This window comes from Epinephelus fuscoguttatus, linkage group LG15 (genome assembly GCF_011397635.1).
Source record: "Epinephelus fuscoguttatus linkage group LG15, E.fuscoguttatus.final_Chr_v1".
Taxonomy (NCBI): Eukaryota; Metazoa; Chordata; class Actinopteri; order Perciformes; family Serranidae; genus Epinephelus; species Epinephelus fuscoguttatus.
In genome coordinates this window covers 41423243-41445391 of record NC_064766.1, presented here as the reverse complement: position 1 = coordinate 41445391, position 22149 = coordinate 41423243, and the positions used below count along the sequence as shown (strand labels likewise).

At 44.8% G+C, this 22149-nt stretch overlaps 1 protein-coding gene across 16 annotated transcripts in view; it reads right to left on the bottom strand.

Moving 5' to 3' along the window:
• dlg1b (discs large MAGUK scaffold protein 1b) overlaps nucleotides 1-22149 on the bottom strand; it is a 185264-nt gene that overhangs the window by 37031 nt on the left and 126084 nt on the right. For 10 of the 16 annotated variants that reach the window (XM_049599519.1, XM_049599520.1, XM_049599524.1 and 7 more), the window contains 5 exons: nucleotides 12009-12062; nucleotides 7789-7839; nucleotides 5420-5544; nucleotides 2245-2414; nucleotides 1717-1853 (listed from right to left, as the gene is read on the bottom strand). In XM_049599519.1, coding sequence (XP_049455476.1) covers nucleotides 1717-1853; nucleotides 2245-2414; nucleotides 5420-5544; nucleotides 7789-7839; nucleotides 12009-12062 — 537 coding nt within the window. Of the gene's footprint in view, nucleotides 1-1716; nucleotides 1854-2244; nucleotides 2415-5419; nucleotides 5545-7788; nucleotides 7840-12008; nucleotides 12063-12773; nucleotides 12870-22149 lie in introns of all 16 variants that reach the window. The other 6 variants (XM_049599534.1, XM_049599521.1, XM_049599522.1 and 3 more) reach the window with 2 other exon arrangements.

Here is a 22149-nt window from a genome sequence, read left to right as displayed (position 1 = left end):
TTGTTCCGACAATGGATATCAAGAAGCTGATTACTTGCGTTCGTGCCCACTCAGTCCTTCATAATGTGTCGCTGTTCGGTTACAGAGACCAAAATAAAAAGAATGAGGCTTGGGACGGCGTCGCAGAGGTAGTTGGTTGGTCTGGTGAGATTTAAAGTGTGTAATGTTCGTAATAGAGAAGAGAACTGCAGGCTAATGTTGCGACGTAGCATGCAAGTCTTCCTTGCTTGGTTTGAATGGGATGACACACTGCAAAGCACTTTATCAACACACTATGAACTTTCTGACTGGACAACAGCAAGCAGCAACTACGCTGCTTTCAAGCCAGTAGTCGCTTTGCGCCTCATTTAGGCCTAGTCCACACGAGCACGGGTATTTTTAAAACAGAACTTTTTTCGCCTCCAGTTTTTAAAAAATCTGCGTCCATACGAGCGGTGCAATAAAAATACCTCCGTCCACATGACACCGCAAATTCCACTATCAAGCAATGTAATACACATGCCAAAGCAGTAGGTGGCGATATAACTCCTAACTGTAAGGTCATTGTAGCCAATCAGAAGGCAGTAAAACGTCACAAGCGGTGTCGTGTGCTGGGGTACTATTATGCAGCTGGAGCAGTCTCCGTAATAGCACACTCTTGCGCCTCTGTTGCTGGATGAGTAGCGTTAGTTGTATGATACAGCCACAAAGTGCTGATATGCTGCTAAATAGCAGCAGTATTTTGTTTAGGTCCATCCTCAAATCGTCTCTCGCACACTCTGGATCGGTAATAACACAGCTGTTTTCTGTTTACGTCGCACACTGTGATGTCATACAATGGAGACGAGACAAAATAACTGTGGTTATCCTGTCCACACGTGACTGCTGACACCGAACTTTTCCAAAAAGTTCACCCTGGACTCCGGTTACAAATAACTCCGGTTACAGGGGCCCAAAACTGCGGTTACGTGTGGATGAAAGGCCAAACCGTGAGCAAAGAGTCACGGTTATATAAATACCCGCGTTGGTGTGGACAGCCCCTCAAATTGATAAGCACGATCGAGCATTCAATGATTCACGAGATGAGCGACTAGAGCGACCAAAGCTGCCACAAATATTTTGACAGTTGTGCTTCTTGGATGTCTGCGAGAGACTTTGCCTCTTTGGAAGCTTCTGGTTTGAACGTACAGTTAGGACGGCTGTGGCTCAGAGGTAGAGCGGGTCGTCCAGTCTGCATGTCGAAGTGTCCTTGAGCAAGATACTGAACCCCAAATCGCTCCCGAAGGTTCTATCGGTGTGTGAGTGTGGTAAAAACTGAGTAGCAGGTGGCACCTGGTATGGTAGCCTTGACCAGTGTATGAATGCGTGTGTGAATGTGACTCGTAGTGTAAAATAATAACCATTTACTACCTCCATTACTACCACTAAAACTACTCCCACCAACGTTACTACAAACACTACCACCACTATTCGAAGGAAGACTAAATGTGTCCACTTCAGCCTCTCTGATTTCTTTCAGGTCTTCCAGTTAACTTTACTTGTTCTTTGCTGAGGTTTTATGTTTTATCAGACAAATGATATTTAAGAGAAAAAAAAATCTTTTTAATCTTTTTTAAAATAATATACAACATGCTTCGACAATCTGAGCCCATAAAACTGATTCCAAACGTCACGAGACGAGTGGACATGTTGGATAAAAGCTGTGACAGGACACAGATCTGTGTGGAAGGTTCTTACAGCCAGCAGTTTGTCTCCGATCTGCAGCCTCCCGTCTTTATGTGCAGCTCCTCCTTCAATGATCTTGGTGACGTAGATGCTGTTGTCGCCTGGGATGTGCTGGTTCCCCACTCCGCCTGCTATACTGAAGCCCAGACCTGCAACACACCAGGACCAGGACCGGGGGGGGTGGGGGTGGGGGGACCGTTAGACCAGCAGCAGCACCTACCTTCACTGCACAGTAAGATTTAGAAGATATCACTGACACATGCTGCTGCCAATTTTACACACTGACACCAATCAGGGCACATGAATGCACAAAAGCATATTTTAGGATGTTTCCGTGGAAACCGAGGCTTTGTTCTTGAGCCTGGCTTCTTGAATAATCATGAGGCCCTGAGGGATTTCACTAAAGCTCCTCGGCAAGCCGAGACGATCCGACAACACATCCACCCCGTCTGTACGCTCCACTACAGGAGCTACAGGACGCTCGACACGTTAGCTTCTGCACATGCTCACTGGATGTTTAATGGTTTCACCCTCTGTCACCTTTGGGTCCTTTCACCAGTTTGATCTCCATCACTTTCTCTGAGACGGGTTTCCTCCTGCGGACGTAGAGTCGGACCAGCGAGCCGGCCTCCTTCAGGGCCTCCACGGCTCGGCTGTGGGTCACATCCCGAACATCCGCCTCGTTAACTCTCAGGATGACATCATTAACCCTGAAACACAGGAAGACTTTTAGCGTCACCTTGAAGGCAGACAGTTCCACATGATATAAACACATTGTCTCGTTTGTTTCACAGGTGCATAAAGAGAAGGGACGGTTGTGTCGTCACAGTCAGGTTTCACAGTTCGGCAGTAGGGATGGGCACTACTGTCAACTTTCACTTTTACTCCCACACATTTCCCCTACACATCTCTGTTACTGCGAAACAGGGAAGGATGGAGGGATGGACGGATGACTAAATGAAAAAAAAATGGATTTTGCTCCTTAAAAAGATCTCGTCTTTCCTCAGGTGTCACTTCTTCTCACCATTTTGACATGTTCAGAATCTACATGTAAAATTCTGACCACTTGCTTTTTTATTACTTGCGTTAATTTGTACTTTTACTTTCAATACTGTTGAAAAATGTTTGTACATTTAGGATCATAAAATTACTCGACACTTAAATGCAGTAAAAATCAGATACTTAAATTCTTTCACTCAAGTCATATTCTGTGACTTTATTCTCTACCAAAGTCATTCTCTGGTCAGAAATCTGTACTTTTACTCAAGTTCACCTTTCAGGTACTTCGTCCACCTCTGTTTGGCACCAAGATGATGCCAAAATTCCGAAAACATGACAGTACTCGTTCTTTCTCGAGGACCGTACTGTACCGAGGATTCAAATCTTTCAGACCCGACACCTGCTGGTGTTTTAGTCTGATGTTAAATGCCAATTGTTAAGTCTTTGCAATGGGAGTGCTGCATATTTACACTCCGCTACAAACTCCAGTAGAGGTGTAACGATCCAGCGATCTAGACTAATATATCGATTTAATGATCAACGATTCAATATCATTGATACAAAGTAAAAACATTGATCCGTATCATCATCTTTAAGTTATGGCTTATTTTGGAAGTCTGTCACTGTCAAACAGCAGCAGGCAGATGATGAGGATACTTTATTTACTCTAAGTCAATAGTGTGGAAGTCAGCAGACAGAGCACATGTCATATGGAAACAATGCTGTGAACAACACAACGTTCCTGCCTGGACGACATCTCACGCCGCTAACTTCTCACTGCAGCAACATCAGCTGCTGTTTCAACAATGTTCAGGCTGAAATTAAACCGAGCCGTTCTGTGAGGAGACGCAGAGAATAGGTGCCATGTCATAATTCTGACATCCCATTATTCCGAAAATTACCCATTGTTCCGAAATCTCAATGTTTCGACATCCCATTGGTCCGACCATATTAAACCCATTGTTACGAAGTCCCATTGTTCCGAAATCTCAATATTGCAATGCAAAAAAGTTGAAAAAGCAAGCAGCGAGAGACCGTGTTGTCGTGTTGTTTATTGTTGCCATGACGACAACGGTCGCCCTGTTTTGAGGAAGTAGAAACGATGTTGAAAGTTATAATTTTAACCCAAATTAACGAAAAATTAGATTTCGTAACAATGGGTTTAATATGGTCGGAACAATGGGATGTCGGAATTATGAGCGGACCCCAGAGACTTGATATGATATTGTATCATGATGAAACTAGTGATTTGCAGCTCTGCATGTTTGGTGTTTTTTTTCTGGTCACCAAGAAGTGAAAAATGTTCAACTTTGGGCAAAACGCTGCTCTCATCACTGTCAGTTTTTACCCAGCAATCCAATCACAGCAGAGGAGGGGCGGGACAAATACCAACCGTCACATCTTACATGAACGAGAGCCGCATATTTATATACCGTAAAACTTCAGTTCACCGCCCAGTCCCTTTTCACCAGCCCAGTGTAGCTACACATCTTGACAAATAAAGGCCTGTCTCAATTAGAAGCCTGGTCTGGTTGCCAAGCCGTTCATTTTGATAGAAGTTCTTTGGACATATAAAACAGGTTGCTGGCTACACACGTACTCCAACATTCGTTAGCTGCTCAGAACGCACATCACGTCGTTCAGTTCATTTTACTGAAACCATGAGCACCAGGCAAGAGTTGTGAGGATTGTTTTAACAGGATAAAGTGTGTTGTGTCGGTATGTCGGTGCTGTAACTCTCTCTCTGATGCTCTGTCTGCTGTAAGTTAAGTGTTACAAGTAATATTAATTTGGGTTTAAATAAATTATTTGTACTTGTTTCCCATCTTCGCTGAGAAACAGTCCTGTCTCATATACAGGCCTGTTGAGTTCAGGGATTTAAGCAAATAGTTGAAGTTTTATGGAGTGTTCCTGACATAGACTAGTACTTTGTGTTTAAGACGGATCATCGGGGATTAATAATGACATTAAAATTTAATTTGAATGTTTTTAATAAAGGAGTGTGTGTTTCTAGGATTTACTGATTTGTTTTTGTTTTGTAGCGTGGTACCAAATGGTCTATGGAGAATCATGGAACTTCAGTAGTGTTGGCACCGACTACTTTCTGGTATCGTGACGTGCACAGCAGGAGCTCAACACCAACTTCACCACCTAAGTTCCAGTTTGGTCATTTAGTGCTTTAAGCCTGTTTTCTTGCATGACATCGTATTTAAAGCTCGTTTTATTTGATCTTTTGGTCGTTACGTTTCACACTGGACTGAAGCAGGAAAGCAAACTGACGACGCTCGTCGCTCAGCTTCACTTTTCTTCGTCCATTTCTTCTCTCCTCTGAACTCTTCCTTTCCTCCTGACTCAGTGTGGCAGGAAGTGACCGGAGCTTTCAGTCAGACACATGAGCCTCACTGATGACTGACAGACCCACAACACAGGGGTCATGTGTTAGAGGCAACCTGAGCCTGAGGCAGCACCGGCTCTTCATCCCACAGCTCATCATCATCATCACCACCACCTGGATCAGGTGTGTCAGACTCTGTCTGCTGCATTATGGATGAAGGAGTGAAAGGCGGCAGGACGCTGCAGGGGCTTCTGGGTAAAAGACACCAGCTCCTAACTAACTTATCAACAGCTGGTTCATAAATTCAGTTTGTATCTGATAAAATATTGTCTTCAAAAGCCTGAAGTTTCACTCCAGGTGTGTGTGTGTGTGTCGTCTCACCTGAGCCGTCCGTCCTGAGCAGCGGCTCCTCCAGGTATGACTTTGGTGATGAAGATGCTGGGGTCTTCACCGATGTGAGGGTTGTCTGTGCCGCCCGCGATGCTGAAGCCCAGACCCGAGTTCCCCTGGATACGCAGACAATCACCATGACAACCACAATAAAAACAAACAAACAAAACACACGTTCTAACAACAGTAACTGATGAGTGATTACACACACACACAGCATGCTCCATATGAAACAAACAGTCTCAGAGATTTACGTTCAGAACGTTGGTGTCTGATGGATATTTGAGGTCGACAGACTCGTAAAAATCATTTCTGCTCCTTCAGAGATCCTAAATTTAAGAGTTTTCATCTTCGTGTTGAGAATCATCCTCAGGTTTTATGGTTCGTTTATATGTTAAGGCCCCGACACACCAAGATGACGGTCAGCCATCAGTGAGCGTCCGCCGCCCTCCTCAGTGCCGTGTATCCCACACTATTGCCCCTCATCACCCCTCTCTGCTTTTTTCCAGCCGATGCAGCATGTTGAATCAGTGACAGCGATGGCGAAGCCTGAAATCTGCCTGACTGTCAGTTCAGCTCAGCACACGAGCAGAGAAATGTCAGTGAGTTGAGTAAAGGAGGAGCTAAAGTCCAGAGGGAGCGAGACCAAAACCAACTTGTTCCATCAGGTCAGATTATTTTTCCTGATGGTTTGTGTTACTGTTCACTGGGGCACAGTAAAAATGCTCTGATTGTGTTGTTAATGTGCTAACTGGCTAACTAGCATCAAGACACTCTTCCTGTTTTCCTTTTTGAATGATAAATACAGACGCTGCTGCTGTGGAGAGTTATTTCCTCTCACGCAGGCACAGAATGTGCGTGATGGTTGGCCGTCAGCTGGAGTCTCTGTGGTGTGTTCATGTGCAACTTTTTGGCGACAGAGCAGGGGGGTCTCATCACCGCTAGCTCTCTGAGGTCAGTTTGATGTGTCTGGGATTTACATATCTTGCTTTTAACTTCTTGTTTGCCATTTTTTCTGCACACTTCCTGCAGAGTTTTCACATTAAAAGTCAGGAAAGGAAGTGCTCATTGCCTTTGAGCTGCTGGAGGTTTTGGATGTGAGGGAAGTGTTGAGTGAGTTTCATTCACAGCAGCTAAACACTGAATTAAAAAGTTTTGTGTTCACCTTGTCAAGCCCCATGTTCAGACTCAACCCCATGGATGTATACAGAGAACTCGATAGAGCGTTGGCGGCGGGGCCCCCTGTATTCTGATCAAAGTCCCTCAGCGGCACATGAAGCTTCTTCTGCGCTGCACTAACTTGAATGAGGATACGATGATTTAATCTTGCTGCTCTTCAAGACTTTCCAGTTGTTGTCAGACGGAATGGAACAGTCCTTTCGTCTGATCACATTAAACCATTGTTGTCTTTGTTTTCGTTGACGGGCAGCGGGGGTGAACAACCACAGGGCAGTAATTCTAGCTTTAACCTGCAGTGTCCCTGATGCGCCGTCGTACTTCACGAACCTCCAGCACTTTATTTTAAATATTTAAAAGTGTCCGAATGTGTGTGAGATCTGGTGAAACGAGGACATAATGAATCAACTCGTGTGTGTTTCTCTTTAATGCAGCTGTGTTTTAATCCCTCGCTCTGCCTGTGGTGAAATCTTCTTTATTATCTTCTGTTATATCTTCTTGTCCTAATTCAGCTGTGCTTCTTCAAGTGCAAATTATCATCAGTGCAGCGTGAATTAAATCCATCTCTGCCAGCTGAGTCCTGCAGGAGCTACAGTACAGCCTGTCTGTTATTCTGTCTGTAGGCTCAACAGGCCTTAGGCTCTTATTCTCTTCTGCTTCTTCACACGTTAGCAACTGAGGTTTAATCAGAGTAGAATTACACCAACGTTTGTAAAGAGAAAAGCACATTCTTCTCTTATGTTTACTTAGAAATATAATTTGGAAGGCTGTGTTTATATGAAAGGATAAATATTCAGACTCCTGCTGGTTAGTATCGTGGTCGCATCAAAGTGTGAAATATCTTATCGTTAAAGACGCATCTCACTGCTGGAAGGATGATCTATTCATACAACTGAGCTGTCAGCAGGACAAACAAGAGGAAGAAAAATGACAACTACCAGAATGCACTGCGCCACACCGCACCAATAGACCCTTTTAGGGCCGACGTCACGATGACATCATGTTATCACCTGGAGGTGCAGCTGCCTCTCCCCCACAGGGCTGGAGGCTACACAGGAGTCTTAAAATGTGGTACGCCTAAGTTGAGCAGTGTCTGCTGCCAGGATTCAGTGTGAGCTGTGGACTGTTACATCACGGATGTGACACGAGGGGGAAATACAAAAGGTCGTCTGCTGTCATCTTACCCTCTCCAGCGTGATCTCCTCGTACTCATAATCAGCCTCCGTCCCGTTCACCTGCACACACACAGACACACACACACACACACACAGAAGTGCACTTAATTATTTCTTGTTGGTAAAGTGTGTTTTGTACATTTTATTTATCATTTAAAGGTATAATATGCGCAGCCGAGTGGTGGAGGGTGTCAGGTTCGGTGATGGGAGAATCTCGTCCCTGCTTTTTGCGGATAACGTGGTCCTCCTAGCTCCATCGAGCAGTGACCTCCAGCTCTCGCTGGGGCGGTTCGCAGCCGAGTGTGAAGCGGCTGGGATGAGAATCAGCACCTCCAAGTCCGAGGCCATGGTCCTCAGCCGGAAAAGTGTGGATTGCCCACTCCAGGTCAGGGGGGGAGGTCCTTCCTCAGGTGGAGGAGTTTAAGTATCTCGGGATCTTGTTCACGAGTGAGGGTAGGATGGAGCGGGAGATTGACAGGCGGATTGGGGCAGTGTCAGCAGTGATGCAGGCGCTTAACCGGTCCGTTGTGGTGAAAAGGGAGCTTGGCCAGAAAGCGAAGCTCTCGATTTACCGGTCGATCTTCGTTCCAACCCTCACCTATGGTCACGAGCTCTGGGTAGTGACCGAAAGAATGAGATCGCGAATACAAGCAGCCGAAATGAGTTTCCTCTGCAGAGTGGCTGGGCTCAGCCTTAGAGATAGGGTGAGGAGCTCAGACATCCGGGAGGGACTCAGAGTAGAGCCGCTGCTCCTCCACATCGAGAGGAGCCAGTTGAGGTGGTTCGGGCATCTGGTAAGGATGCCTTCCGGACGCCTCCCTTGGGAGGTGTTTCGGGTATGTCCAACCGGGAGGAGACCTCGGGGCCGCCCCAGGACACGCTGGAGGGACTACATCACCCGGCTGGCCTGGGAACGCCTCGGGGTTCCCGCGGAAGAGCTGATGGAAGTGGCTGGGGAGAGGACTGTCTGGGCTTCCTTGCTGAGGCTGCTGCCCCCGCGACCCGGACCCGGATAAGCGGAGGACGACGACGACGACGACGACGAGGTATAATATGTAGTTTTTCCACATAAAAATGTATAAACACGACTAAACCAATATTATATATTTTGTTTAGTTGTGTACTTTGATTATCAGAAATGTTTCCAACAATTTTTCAAACCCAGATAAATATGAAATATTAATAAAAGTTACGGACCGTGTCATTAGGTCGCATGTCAATGGCGACGTAGCTCAGTTACCATAGCCATTAAATGACGGAGAAGAAGAAGCAGACCGGATGAGACGTCAGAGAATGAACGTTACTGTTGCTAGGCTAAGCTAACTCGTCATGGATCATGGTTATGCACCTTCTGACACCGAAGCTGTCCCGGTAAACAAGCCGGTAAAACGGAAACGTACGGGTCAGCCAAGCGATCCCAGAAGAATTTGGGATAAGAAGAGAGCTAAATCCAGGATAAATATTGGTGTGGCCTTTCTGAGATGGAGAGAGCTTCGTGAAAATCTAGACCTCGCGTGTGTTCTACTAGACAGGTAAGCAAACATCTGGCTGATGTTATCGAAATATTAATCATTTCCACCAGTGTACTGCAAGCACTGCGGCCCGCCGGGGCACCAGTGCTGCGGAGCGGAGGCTGGCTAACCACAACATCTAACGATAGGTTTCTATAATGCTGAGCTGATGCCAGTAAATGAGCTGCATTTATAAAAGAGGCAGAGGAATAGCTAAACATAAGACGCACTGAGACAGAGAGAGCCGCAGAGAGTGAGAAGCCATCGCTAACTGTAAAGCCAAGTAACTAGCAGTTTGCTCAAATAACTAGCAGATTGCTAACCGCTCAGCTAAAGTAAGTAGCTCGCTCTGCCAAAAAAACTGCCACGGTCGGTTTTGGTTTCACGGAGTGTGGAACGTCAGATCTGTATCTGTTATATGACTACAACTCCCATGATCCCACACTACTTCGTGACGTCATCCAAATCCGTCTTCTGTTATTGTTTTGGTTTGAGACCCCTAGCGGCAGAAAATTACATATTGCACGTATAAATTTTTTGCTGAGTGTTTGTGAATTTTATGAGTATCTATGAGTTCATTTTATTTACTGTTATTTTCAGTGTTTCCTGTGAAATTGGACTTGATGCGTATCACCTCTTCTGGGTTACTGGAGCATGTGTGAGTTTACTTTGAAAGGACAGACACAGGAAGTGTCCACGCTCAGCAGTCAGACAGGAGTCAGGTTAATCTCCAGGGCTGGTACCTGCGGTTATTCCACAGGCTAGTTAATAACATGTCGGGCAGGAAATCCAAAGTGTGGGATCATTTTGAGAAGGTGAAGGACGAACCCAAGGTGATATGTAAACTCATCTTCATTGGTCGACTACAAACATGACGTATCATGTGAAACATGGAAGTAGCTACATGCCCATTAGCCCACAGCGTCATTAACAGGCGGCTCGCTCAGTGTGTGACGTGCACTTGGAGATAAAATATAGGCCTACATTAATGAAGGTTCATTGTTGGTTGAAAAAATAAAAAATAATATGATGTCTCTGAGGGAGAAATGAACCACAACCTGAGTCTCTACTGTCGTCTATAAACATCTTATGTTTATGTGGAATCTGCAAATTGACAACAGCTGTAAAATTAAAATAGTGGAGAAGACGTAAAAAGACAAAAATGGAAACAACTTCATTTCATAACTGAAACCTAAATTATTTATTTTTAATATCATCTATTAAACTGCAACTCTTCACATCAACCTCCCAGAAAAGGAAAAGACATCTCACGTCCACATCTGAAGCTCAGAGAGAGTTTGAGCGTCACATGAACAGAAGTAGAACAAAAACCTCATTTTAAAGCTCCAAAGTCAAAGTTTTGGAGTGAAGTTAATAAAGAAATCACGCTGCAGTGTTGGTGAACTGATATGACTCTGGAGTTTAACGTGCTGGAAGCGGAGCCGGCCAGAGTAAGCTGCTTTCTCAAACCTCCTTTTCTTATTTTCTTAACATCTCGCTCTTCTGCAAATTAAGCTGGCCGAGATAACGCAGGATGTCGCTGACAGCGGCCAACATCTCGAGCATCACTGAGCCAATCAGAGGCCGGCCAGCTGTTTACAATCTGTTGCCAATTCAATTTAGACTGGACTGATGCCAGGAGCCAGTCTGACAAGGACGATCAGAGACGACCAGACAGACTGGAGACAACTCAACAGGAGTCTTCTACCTTCAGCTCATCATCGACACAGAGGTACGCTGCTGCTTGTAATCTGGCTCGATGTGGTCCAGTCAGGTGTGTCGGAGCATGTCTGACATGTCTCATTCGTCTCAATGTTTCTGCTGCCCTCTTTTCAATCTCAATAACACTTTTACCTGGTTAAATAAAGGATACATGCACTCACCAGCCACTTTATTAGGTACACCTGTTCAACTCCTCATTAACACAAATATCTAATCAGCCAATCAGGTGTCAGCAGCTCATTAACATTGAGTCATTTAGACATGGTGAAGACGAGCTGCTGGAGTTCAAACGGAGCATCAGAATGATGAAGAATCTGTGACACCAAGAATTAAAAAGGAGGTCCAACCTGGTACCTGCAAGGTGTACCTAATAAAGTGGCCCGTGAGTGTGTACATAGTGTCACCAATTCAGTATCTGATCAAATGTCTCCCCTTCTGTTCCTGACATATGATCCTGAATAACAGATTGTTTTACGCAGAACACGATGATGTCACAGTGAAGATGACCTTTGACCTTTTGGATATAAAATGTCACCACTTCATTATTTTATCCTGTGAGACATTTGTGTGAAATTCGGTCATAGTTAGTGTATGAATTCTTGAGTTATGGCTGAAAACGTTCTGTGAGGTCACACTGACCTTTGACCACTAAATTCTAATCAGATTGTCGTTGAATCCAAGTGAACGTTTGTGCCAAATTTAAGAGAACCTTCTATGTGCCTTCTTGAGGTATGAGGTTCACAAGAATGAAACAGATGCGAGGTCACAGTGACCTTTGACCCCTAAAACCTAACCAGTTCATAAGTCAAAGTGGACGTTTGAAATTTGAAGAAATTCCCTCAAGGAGCTCTTGAGATAAGACGTAAGGATGGATGGACAACCTGAAAACGTAATGCCTCCGGCCACAGCTATCGCCACCGTGACCAAAGCAACATGATAAAAACAAAATGGCTGACATGATCAAAACATGTTAATTTCATTCACAGGTGGACTCACATATGGAGGCGTGTCCAGGCTGTCTGTGTTGACCACCACAGGGGGAGGGTTGGCCTGAGGAGAGAAGACACATCACAGCGTCAGAGGAAACATCACCCCCTAAAAATACACCCCACCACCACCCGTCAACACCCAAAACCTGAGCGACCTCCCACAGAGCTCCACCCCTGCAGACACACACTGAACACAAGCTGCGGCAAATAAAAGGCAGCGCTGACATTAGAGACGTCCCCTCTGATGGTACTAATGGAGGATAAAACAGGAAGCCGGTGGATTTGAGCAGAGATTAGTGAGGACAGGGCGCTACGTACATGGTGGCATTTCACACTGCAGAAGATGCAGTGCTGAAGCATGAAGCCTTAATCAGTCCAATCGAGTCCTCAGCGATTCTTCTTCTTCTTCTTCTTTGAGCTTTAAAGTCAATCTGACGCGCTCACTCACTCATTCTCTTTGCGTCTGCCCTGATCGCTTGCTCACTTTCTGCCCGGGAGGAGCCAGATGGGCTCTTAAAAGTCATGTGTGTCGGATGGGGGGCGGGGGCGGGGAGTCAGTCAGTTAGTGTGGCATTTCTCCCACTGTCTCTATCTCTAATCTGCTCACTTCATCAGAGCCGCAGCTGGACGGCAGACATGGAGCGACACGATGGCGGCGAGACGAGCAGCCGAATGAACGAGAAGACAAATCTATGGATGGATGGAGCAGAGGGACGAGTGGAGGAAAACAAAAACAACAACAACAACAACAACAAAAAAAAAAAACAGAAACCTGTGACGTCGGAGGCATGATGGTGGTCTCGGCTGCGATTGGTGAGACTGGGATCACAGGGATTATGGGAGAGGAGGGCGGGGTGGCCTCTGCCTGCTGAACAATAGCATGGTGAGGGGTCAAAGGTTAGACAAACACAGAGCAGCACAGATGAACAGCAGGAGGAGGAGGAGGAAGAGGAGGAGGATGGAGGCATGTCCGTGTTGACTGACAGGTGTTTGTTTGTTTTCATCATGTGGAGGTGCCAGCTGGGAGGAGTTCAACACACACACACACACACACACACACACACACACACACACACACACACACACACACAGTGTCAGACAGGTCAGCCAATCACAGGAAGACGTTGTGTGATTGACAAACTGACACTTGTGCTGTTTGGTCGATGGTGATGTGACAAAACTCGACCCATCTGCTGCTGAGAAGATTAAACCATACTGTTTGACCTGCGTCTGTGTGTGTGTGTGTGTGTGTTAAATCCCCGGTCCCTCGGTGCAGTCTCAGCAGGGGACGGATGTCCTTTTTTTTGTGATTACTGAAAAGCAGCAGACATTTCAATCAGGGCGAGCAGAGTTATTAACCACAGACTGAACATAAAGATAATAAAGATCCCAGAAAGTGGAGCCAGAACATCTGGATCGCCCCCTGGTGGCCGGCTGCAGTACAGCTCGTGAAGATGTTCTGATGAAGTTTTGTTATTTTAATTCATGAAGAACGTTCACGTTTTTTGGATTCTCCGTTCACTGTGGAGGTGTCTTGAAAACTACGCTCTCTTCATGACTTCAAGACAATACGCTGTAACACGTAACTGATACACAAATGGTCGTTTTGTGGGAGAAGAATTCCTTTAATATGTGAGAGTCAGTTTTCAGTCTGAACATTCACTCAGTCTGTGCGTTTACATGACATCAGAGGAAATGGATTTACTGTGTCACTCTGACTAAAACCGGACTGGACTTTTCCTAAAGAGACATGCATGTATACAGTCAATCAGACCCAAACTGGCCGAGGCGCTCTGAGCATGCTCCACAGTTTCTGCCCCGGGCTTTGACCCGGAAGTCCAATAGCATTAAATGTGTAATAGAAGAAGAAGCCGGTAACAACATGGAGAAATCTACATCCAGAGCCGTGACTTTTTGGACGGACCAAATGTACAGAGCTGTAAAGTTGTCCACCATGGTAGCAGTTAGCTGCTAGCTAACCGTAGCTAACTTGTTTGTCCATTGTTTGGTCTGTGACGTAATAGGTCAACAGGCAAAAGGTCCAATACTAACAAGCTGAAAGGGGGCATATCTCCACCTATCGTAGAGGAGTTGCACATACTTGGCTCAATAAATGGATTCCCCTCCCGTGCTTGTATACTGGGACAAGGACAGTAGGCCAGTTAGATGTCCTCGTCCAGCTGGGACTGTAGCTCCACTTCACTGTTTCCATGGAAACAGACTGAGTGACGGGGCTAACTGTTAGCATCGCACGGCTAACATTACCTAATAGTTATCAACAGTTTTAACAACAGAGTCGAGCTGTGAGATTATCAGCTCGCTGTCAGATGTTAACGTCAGACACCACAGAGCAAATAATCTTTTTCTCGTTGCCCCGTCATCAGTACTTCAAACAGATAAATGGATGGTTTTAAATAAGTTTATCTGTTGATCTTAAATCACATTTGCTTTTGTGTGACAGCATCTTTTTATTGCTTTTATTTGCATTTTTTCTGTCTTCTTGTTCGACTTACATTTGTCTTGCTTATGTTTAATTTGGACGGTTTGTCTCTCTGCTGCTCTGTCACCATCTGAGCTTCCTGTTCCACCTTTGCATTGACTGTCAGAGCACTTTGTCAACACTGTTTTTAAAGGTGCTCCATGAATAAAGTGACAAATTTTTGCTTTTATAATGAAATTCAACTGAACTGAGTACAAATTAAAAATCTACAAAAGAACTGCTAAGACAAATAAGATGGAGAAGAAGAAACAAAGAAGCAAATTAAGAGTTTGAATTTTGAAAGTTTAAATTGAACTTTATTCTTCATTTTGAGTATTTCTTATAATTCATGTTCTTTCATTTTTCTTTTTTCATTGAAGGTATTTGATTTTTTTTAACCTTTCAGCTTGTGCTTTGTTTGGATTTTTTTGCTCAATAAAGGAAAATAAAAAAAGAGCAGAACCTTTTAAAACCCTGATAAAAAGAGGAGAGCGTGCGGCGGCCTTCATCCCATTGACCTCTATTATACAAGAGCAGGACCTGGTGGAGCTGCTGGCAGGAAGTGCCGCTCTGTTTCGAAGAGGCTTAATTGTTGTGCTGCAGCAGCAGAACGTGGCGCCCATGGAAAACCAACAGACGCTAAAATTAGCCCCGCACATCGACCACATTGATCCAGCAGCCCTACTTCTGGAGCGCCGCTCGGAAAAGCCGCTGACAAAGGGGCTTAATTGCTCCCAAAGAATACAAACGGCTGTGACAAATGCAGCAACACACAGAGTTCATGCTTTAATCTAACGAGAGAGACGGTGGGAGTGAGCGCTCCTGCACAGAGCAGGTCTCTGCGGTGATGAATAAAGTAAATAAATGAGCATCAGCACTGTTTCAGAAACTATTAGGCCATTCATCAATTAGTCGATCAACAGATTAATCAACAACAATTTGTAATCATAAAGTTCCTGTGAGTAAATGGGGTTACATGTTAAAACCATCAGGGCCATATTCTGGGAGACATACTGACATAAACACATATATTTTTCAAGTTAGTCTTGTTGGCTTTCTGACCAAGTAGGGTCCATTTGTTAAATCTGGTAGTGTATTGCGGGGCAATTAAAACGATTGTCTGAAAGAAAAATAAATCTACTTGTGCTGAGAGAAGCTGTCAATCAAGCTTGATCTGATGACGCCCCCCCGCCATCCTGAGAAATGGTTCGAGCAGCCAAACGAGCTTATTTTGAGTAAGATTTTCAGATAGTTACGAACAGTTATGAGACATGAGACGCTCATCTTTGATTTCATATTTCGTATTTTTACTATTTCAAGCAGAGTTTCCAGTCGCTTTAAAGAAAAGCGCCAAATATGTTTCAGTATGCTGTCGATTATAAATTTTAAAAAGAAAGAAAATAAGAATCAGTGGGGTCAGACTTTTGAAAACCTCAATCTGTGCATCTCCAATAAAGACATTAATCTATCATGGAAACAACTACTGACTGCAGACTTACTCAGTCAAATGGTAATTGTTGTGTACGCCATCTTCACACACACCACTGCAGGTAAAATGTAAAACACAGGACTGAAGCAGATTTAAAACAGAACGTCTGAGGAGGAAACGAGAGAAGATGAAACAGCTGAGGATGAAAACGTGACTGAACGAGAAGCTGCGCAGAGTGTGATGCAGACGAGTTACTGAAATGACGAAGGTTCTTGTGGTTTTCACACGGCAGATGTCATGACAACAGAGTCACACACGGACGGTCTGTATTGATTCTCCATGAACTGACTCACTGTAGTAACTCCATCTCTGACAGCAGCACACACACACTACTGTACATGTGTTCAGCTCTGAAAACTGTTCCATTTATAATCTCACAGCAGAACGACACTCAGCTCCTCAGTCACCAACGACACAAAGAGTTCGAGGGTCAGAGGTCACGACACTGAGACAACAACTGACACGGACACAATGACCCAAGATTCAGCACCAAAACAAAAACAGAACTTGTTCCAATCTGGTTTTGTTGCATACCTCAGATTCTTCCTGAAAACTGCAGCAGATCAAAAACTGACTGTGAAGGAACCGAAAAAACAAACTCCTCACACTGTTGATTTGTCCTCCGAGGACTCAGAAGTCTCCACAGATTTTATTAACGATTAGGAACCGGCATGAGTACTTGTTTAGCTTCAGTATTAGTTCAACATATCGTTTATCATTTAAAATGGGTGAAACCTTATTTCATTGCGGAGCTGCGTGCAGCGTGTTGCTTCACATTGCGCCTCCTTGCGGTGGAGGCAGAGACGGGGCTAACTGTTAGCATCACACAGCTACAGAGCTTCAGCGACAGAGTCAGGCTGTTTTATTGTCGTGTGTTTGTTGGGACCGTTAAACAGCTTAGTGTTGGATGTGAGCTGCTGCTGTGTTAGCTTGTGCTAGGTGGGCAGACGGTGAACTAATCACAGGATAGCAGCTCGGAGACCGTCCTTCAGCGCTGCCTCAAACCTCTGTAACGTTAAGGTAGCAACAGAAAGTTTTTTTGTTCTTGCAAGTACTCAAGTACTCTATAATGCAGTGCCAGTACTTGAATATGGAAGTAACTTAAAATGCCCACCCCTATTGACGACGGTCCTCAGACTTTACCTGACAAAAGTCAGAGGACAGAAATCTTTGTAAATAAAGTGAGTAAAAGTAGTCGGGAGTGCGACGGATTTCTTTGTTTCTTTTCCAGAGCCAGATTTTTACAAATACAAGCTTGTTTTTCTGCACACCATTTCATTGAACAAAAGAAGCTAAAGTTGAGTAAAATATCGTCCAAACACGAGCAGACGTTAAAGATTTTGTCAAAGTAGAAATACAAGAACTCATCGGTAAGATTACAAATCTGACCAGATATTTAGCACTTGTAGTCGATATCTGGTGTTAGGAACCCCAGTAATTTTTGTTACCAACTCCGTCCTACAAATACACGGAGCTATGAACTACGCTTTGCTAATGACCCAGTGCTAAAAAGCCCAGTGCTGCTTGGTATCGACTTGGTGCTACACATACTCATTGCTATTAATTCAGTACTTTTTGGCACCAACTTGATGCTTTGAATACTTGAGCTACAAACTACCTCTTGAGAGCAACCCGCTCAGTGGTGGGAATACTCAGAGCTACAAACATCAGGGCTCTTTTAAAACAGATTTGGTTCAGCCTTTCAAAGACATCATGGTTGAAATAAAACGTTTGTCCAACCTGACGGTCTCCCCACTTCAAACAGAACATGTCGATGTTGAAGTACCTTACTGAAAGCGAAGGGTACCCAGGGTATTTCCGGCCTGCTTGCTGCGAGGCTGCTGCTGACCACCTTAGCGGTGCTCTTGGTCGGGCTTTTCTTTACGCTGTCTCGCAGGTTGAGGAAACGACTGCGAGCTCGGCAGGACGCCGGCACGGTGCAGGCAGTAAATGTGGACAGAGACGCCTGGACCTGTGGACGACTCGGCTGCTGCTGCTGCTGCTGCTGCTGCTGTCGGTGGAGCTCGATGGCATGCTGCCTCTGGAGCGGGTGAAGGTGGGCGATGGACTCCTGCAGGTTGATGTTGACCCGCGGCAGCTTCTTCTCTGCACCGTTCATGGCCTTGGAGGTGAACTCCTGCCGGGGGTAATGTGTGGTCATCGTCCTGGAGGAGATTCCCGATCGGAGGAGGAGGCTGAATAATAAATTATGGATGGTTCCCTCAGATCTGAACGGGCTTGTCCGGTCACTGTGGTGCGATGGCAACAGATTCAAACTCAACCATGTAACTCAGGCTCCACCACCTCCCTCCACCACCAAAGCACAATGACACTCCCCTCTCCTCTTTCTCCCGTCACCCCTCCCTCTTCAGTTGCTCTTTCTCTGTGACACCCTCCCTCTCGTCTTCTCTCATTCTCCTGCCAATTAATCGGCTTCACTGAGCGAGGCACATGTCAGCACAAGGGGGGGCGGCTTCACTCGCCGCATGAATAATCGATGTTGCCCCCGGATTCAGACACAGCGACGAGCACGTCAGCGTCAGCAGCGGGTGTGTGTGTGTGTGTGTGTGTGTGTGTGTGTGTGTGTGTGATGACGACTCCTGGTTAGCAGCAGCAGGCAGAGAGCTGCAGCTTTCATTTGGATATTCTCTGCAGCAGCTGTAAGCCTCTGATGAAGATATAGACCTGACTGTTCAAAAGCTGAATGTGGAATACGAGCAGGAAAGAGACACATCGATGTCAGTCCAGACTCACGTGGATGTCACAGTCAAGCTGACCTTTGACCTTTTGACCATCATAATTTTATCCTATCAGACATTCGTGTCAAGTTTTGTCAGAATTAGTGTATGAATTCTTGAGTTATGGCCAAAATCATGTTCATTGATGTCATAGTGACCTTTGATCTTCAACTTCAGAATGTTTGTGCCAAATTTGAAGAAAATCTGTCTGAGTGTTCTTGAGACATTACGTTCCCGAGAATGAGATGGATGCAAGGTCACAGTGACATTTGACCATAAAATTCTAACCTGTTCATCCTTTAGTCCAAGTGGATGTTTGTGCTAAATTGAGGAAATTCTGTCAAGGCTTTCTTGAGACATCATGTTCACAAGAATGAGACAGACACAAGGACACAGTGAGCTAAACCTTTGATCACCAAAATCTAATCAATTCACTGTTGAGTCCAGTTTGTGCCAAATTTTAAGATATTCTGTCAAGATGCTCTTCAGACATTGTGTGCCCAAGAACAGGGGGGATGCAAGGTCACAGTGACATTCGACCACAAAATTCTAACCTGATCATCATTAAATCCAAGTGAATGCTTATGCTAAAAAATCTCATCAGTTCACTGTTGAGTCCAAGTGGATGTTTGTGCCTAATTTGAAGAAAATCTGTCAAGGATTTCTTGAGATATTATGTTCACAAGAATGAGACAGACACAAGGTCACAATGACCTTGACCTCTGATCACTAAAATGCAGGCAGTTTACCCTTGAGTTCAAATGGACGTTTTGCCAAATTTGAAGGGAAAAAAAAAAACAAAAAAGGCTAACTTGAGATACTGTGTTCAGAAGAATGGGACAGACGACGTGACAAGTCTCCGTCCACAGCTCACACCAGCCTGGGAGCATAATAAAGCTACATGCTGGTATTAGAAGGTGGAGGACGTACGTCCAGCGTGGACTTTAGTCATGGTAGTCTGGACAGACTAAAACCAGAAGTCACCAGACCTCAAACTGACCCTGGAAGAAAAGTCATAAGGTCATAAAATCAAACAAGATCATCCTCTCTGGGGAGCAGGGCTCTGTATTATTTTGAATTCTGTAACACTGGAGCCAAAATGATGCTTCAAGCTGCCACGTATGTTTTTAGTTAATGACAGACAACAAGAAAATTAAATGTGTGAAAATTAAATGTGACCGCCATAACTCCGTTAGGAGCAAACTGTTCTTAGTTTTCATCAGCTGACAGGTTCAAACTGAGGCTGGGGAGTGTATGGATATTATACTGATGCTGTGATATGAGACCAGATATCATCTTAGATTTTAGATGTATTCTTTGATCCAACACCTCAAATATCAAACCATAAAACTTAAGCTTAGACTTTTCTAATAATAGATAAGCAAGTTGCGTTACATGACACATACCTGTGTTCATCTCTCCTCTGTCACACTCTCCGCACAGCTCCACCCCCTCTCTCACTCACAAGTTCTCCAGCAACACTTTTTAGAGCTGCACCCTGACGTGCACCTCCCCAGAGATGTAACTCCACAGTGTCACTGTGACGCAGAGCTCCTGTCTGTCTCTGTGAGCTGAAACCATTTCCCTCAGTGGAAACAAAGCTTTGATTTACTTTAAAACTGGTTGTGACATATCAGATGTGGCTCTGACTTGCAGCTGACAACATGTTGACAATTTCGTACAAAATACCGAGACATATATTGTGTATCACCGGTCAGCCTGTAAATACTGAGATATGAATATTTGTCCATATCGCCCAGCCCTGGTTGGAGGTAGGGACGGGTACTGAAACCTGGTATTAAACACTCTGAAGTTTGGTTATGCTTCATAAGAGTGATGCCGACACTGCTCATTGGTCGACAACTGGTGTGCACGAGAGGGCAGAAAGACGAGCAATGTTCGACCACCTAGCTCTAGGTCATCTCCTGTTACCCGATCCATCTCAGGTATGTTACAGTCTACAACAGTAATTTATTCAGGTTTCTGTGATTCCAACTTTGTTTTCCCTGTTCTTTGGGGAGTTATGTCCTTGTGATTTTACTTTTGTTTGGTGATATCGGGCTTTATTAATAAAACTGTAAACTGAAAATTGAATTTAAAACAATACTGTAGCAGAATATTAATTTATATTCTGTACGTACATACAAAGGAAAAAAAAGCAATGTCAACGTTGTGTCTTAATCTGTGTCACTTTTTTCTCTTAAAAAGCCTAAAAAAGAACTGATAAGAGCACCGGTAACGTTCTGGATCAATAAGCAGTATCAGTGACCGCAGCAGTATCGTTAAACTCTTGACGATATTGATATTGAGATCAGATATTGATGTCAGCCTCAGTTTGATTCGATCAACCTGCTGAGACTCCCCTGCTGTGACAGATGGTGCTGTATGAACTGTGGAGGGTAACACTACTCCAGCCTTAACGTTGGGTAAATTATGAATGAAAAAAATTATTTCTACAACATGAAACGTGCCCCGGAGCAACCCGAGTGTTGACATGACAACGGGCGCCGTGCAGTTGGACAGATTTCCATAAGTGGATTTAAAATCCAGGAGAGGAGCCGGTGGGTTTGGTGGGAGGAGTGCTTCCACATCTTTCCCTCTCCGGCATCAACGAGCCGACAGATATGCTGACCCAACAATCTGAATACATGACAGAGCTGCGCTAAACCAGCCACCGAACAGTCCCTGAACACCTCGTCTCCATCCACATTCACCGCTGAAGACAATGATCAGTCTGCGTCCGTGTTCTGCTGTGAATGTCTCGGTGATGTAGGTTACTGTGTTACTGAACTCAGCCTGCGGAGCGTTCAATGTGCAGGAATCTGAAGACTGACCCACACGATCCATGACGACAGGAACACGAACGCAGCATTTAGAGAGGAAATCAGTGCGATAAGCTGTCGTGGTCGTGATGTCACAGTCTAAAAATATACATCACAGTGAAGAGTGTGACCCATGTGGCTGCTCGGCCCTCATCAACACATCCAGTGTGTTTGGCTACACACACACACACACACACACACACACAGAGGAGGAGCACACTGAGTGCTGATGAAGATTAATGCTGCTACGTGACTGCAGCTCCACCTACAGGCCACACACATCAACACACCCGGCACTGTAAACAGGAGACAGTTACAGGCCAGAAATACAACCAGTTACACCACTGGTGGAGTCAGTGCCTCTAAATCTCATGATACTGGTTGAGTATAACCTCAGTATCTTTAAACACGGAGAGCAAAACTATTTTTCCTTATTAACATAGAAATGTATGTTTTTCTAAACTGGGAAACTGCTTCATGAAGAAGAATTTTTCTCTTAATGACAAGTTGACTTATTTATTTATGTTTTTACAGTTTTTATCCACGTGTTAAATCAGCAGTGATGTTACACCCACAAAATTAATCTGCGAACGCTACAAGATCACCAAGAGGTCAGGTCA